The 2,036-nt window shown below is 41.4% G+C and overlaps 2 protein-coding genes across 2 annotated transcripts in view; both read left to right on the top strand.

Annotated features, from left to right (window-relative positions):
- The window catches only part of LOC108548206 (sphingomyelin phosphodiesterase), a 93,028-nt gene that overhangs the window by 18,555 nt on the left and 72,437 nt on the right, over positions 1 to 2,036 (top strand). The gene's annotated exons all lie outside the window — the stretch shown is intronic.
- Positions 903 to 1,493, top strand: LOC108548194 (uncharacterized). The gene has a single exon (XM_017901017.1). It carries the CDS (start codon positions 903 to 905, stop codon positions 1,491 to 1,493), a length of 591 nt encoding a protein of 196 aa, XP_017756506.1.

Here is a 2,036-nt window from a genome sequence, read left to right as displayed (position 1 = left end):
TGTTGGAGTAAAAATAAACTCTACGTCCTAGTGATGTGAGGGGGCGATCCCTTCCCCTGCGTTTTGTCTTTTGTCTTTTGTCGCCGGTTTTCTGGAGACGTTGCTGACCTGCGTGGCTCCGAACGGACGGGCCAGTTCTAACCGTTCGCCCGTTTAATAAAGATCTAATTTTACACCGTCTCACTGATTATTATTTCCTAAAAGATAACCCCTTAACAATAAACAAGCACGGGGTGGATGAGGTAGAATCGGATATGATAAATTCGCTCAAATTGAATACCTCGGATAAGCGTTTACGAGAAAAAACTCAAAACCGCGGCCAATCGTATGTTTCGACACAGGCACAGCATCGGTGTATCGTTTGTAAGGGAGAACATTCGATTTACGCCTGTCCAAAATTCCTACGATCTGCGATTAACGATCGCTTCAACATGGTAAAGAATTTAAAACTGTCTTAATTGCCTTCGATCAAATCACCTAGTCGGCGATTGTAGATTAGGGAATTGTCGTAAGCGTGAAAGGAAGCACCATACACTGCTTCATTTTTCATCTGCGAAAGAGGAAAATATCGATCAAAATACTTACAAAGACATTTCGTCATCTTCGACATCCTTAGATATTTCGAAACTCACCCTCACCGCTTATCGCGACTCTGAGATTTTACTTGGGACTGCACGAGTCGTAAGTCTCGATAAAAACAACCGGAATCATGTATGTCGCGTGCTGATTGATAGTGGTGCGCAAACTCATTTTATAACCCATCGTCTCGCCGAAAGGTTGAACTTAAACATAAAACAAATCTTTCATTTCCTGACCTACAGACAAACGTTTAAACAAAACTTGCTAGGTTAGGTTAGGTTCCATCAGAAACTGGAAAAACAGGCATTTTTTGGAACCCGACAATGGAATTTATCGAATGGCATTTCGCCCCTCCACACACTCCACACTTTGGTGGTTTGTGGGAAGTTGCTGCAAAGTCATTCAAGAATCATCTCTATAGAACAGTTGGAGATGTATTATTCGCTTACGAACAATTTTATACATCGATAGTTGAGATTGAAGCCATTCATATTTCTCACCCTCTGATACCTCTATCCTCTGATCTCAACGATCTCCTCGCCATTACGCCCGGCCATGTCCTGAGAGGTGATTCGTTGACAAACCTGCCCGAACGCAATTTCGTCGATACACCGGACAACAAGCTGTCACTCTGGCAGCATATACAAAAAATTAAAGGCCATTACTGGAGCTGGTGGCAAAAGGAATATTTGCAGGAACTATACACCAGAGATGCTACGCTATTCGAGGAAGGTACACTCGTGAGCATTATAGAAGATAATAGTCATCCTCTTCATTGGCAGCTCAGGCGAGTTGTCAAGGTCCATCCAGGCGAAGATGGCATTGTACGTGTGGCTTCATTACGAATCCAAAACGGGGTTTATAAGCGTGGCATTAAAAGACTACTCTCACCCTTGCCACTCGAAGACAAGTAGCTATAAGCGTACACGACCGATATATGGTTAGATTGTAAACACTCTTAATTTTAAGCGACGATATAGTTGTACAATCCTGCTATAAGTTCCTTGTAATCTCGTTAGTTTGTTCCACTATCATTTTCATAGATCTACTATACTTGAACGCAGCCGATTAAGGCGGGCGGCATGTTAATCCTTGAAATGTCGTTCCGGTATTCCGTTCATCCCTTTGTTTAGGATAGACTGTATATCTAAATGATAAACAATATATTATAATTGATGTTGGTAAATCGCCTAAGATTATCGATCAAGGAATTGGCCTAATATAAACATTTAGGGGAAGATAATCTGCTTGTGAGAGGAAATTGAAGCACGCGTTATATTGGTAACATTAAATGCTATACTGTGGCTGTATATCTTGCAGGTTTCATCCAATGAAATCTCAATCTTAGATTGACAGGTACGTATGTTCAAATCTTTGTTGGAATTGTTTCATGGAACTTGATTTTCGTGTGTTCCACGAACTTCAACAGATCTGTCTGATGATTCGAAGGAAGAGCG

This window comes from Eufriesea mexicana, unplaced genomic scaffold (genome assembly GCF_001483705.2).
Source record: "Eufriesea mexicana isolate 0111107269 unplaced genomic scaffold, ASM148370v2 scaffold1447, whole genome shotgun sequence".
NCBI lineage: Eukaryota > Metazoa > Arthropoda > Insecta > Hymenoptera > Apidae > Eufriesea > Eufriesea mexicana.
This window is presented reverse-complemented; position numbering and strand designations above follow the sequence as displayed.

What these genes read in the sequence shown, in the direction of transcription:
- LOC108548194 (XM_017901017.1), top strand. Translation starts at nt 903, where the DNA reads ATGGAATTTATCGAATGGCATTTCGCCCCTCCACACACTCCACACTTT.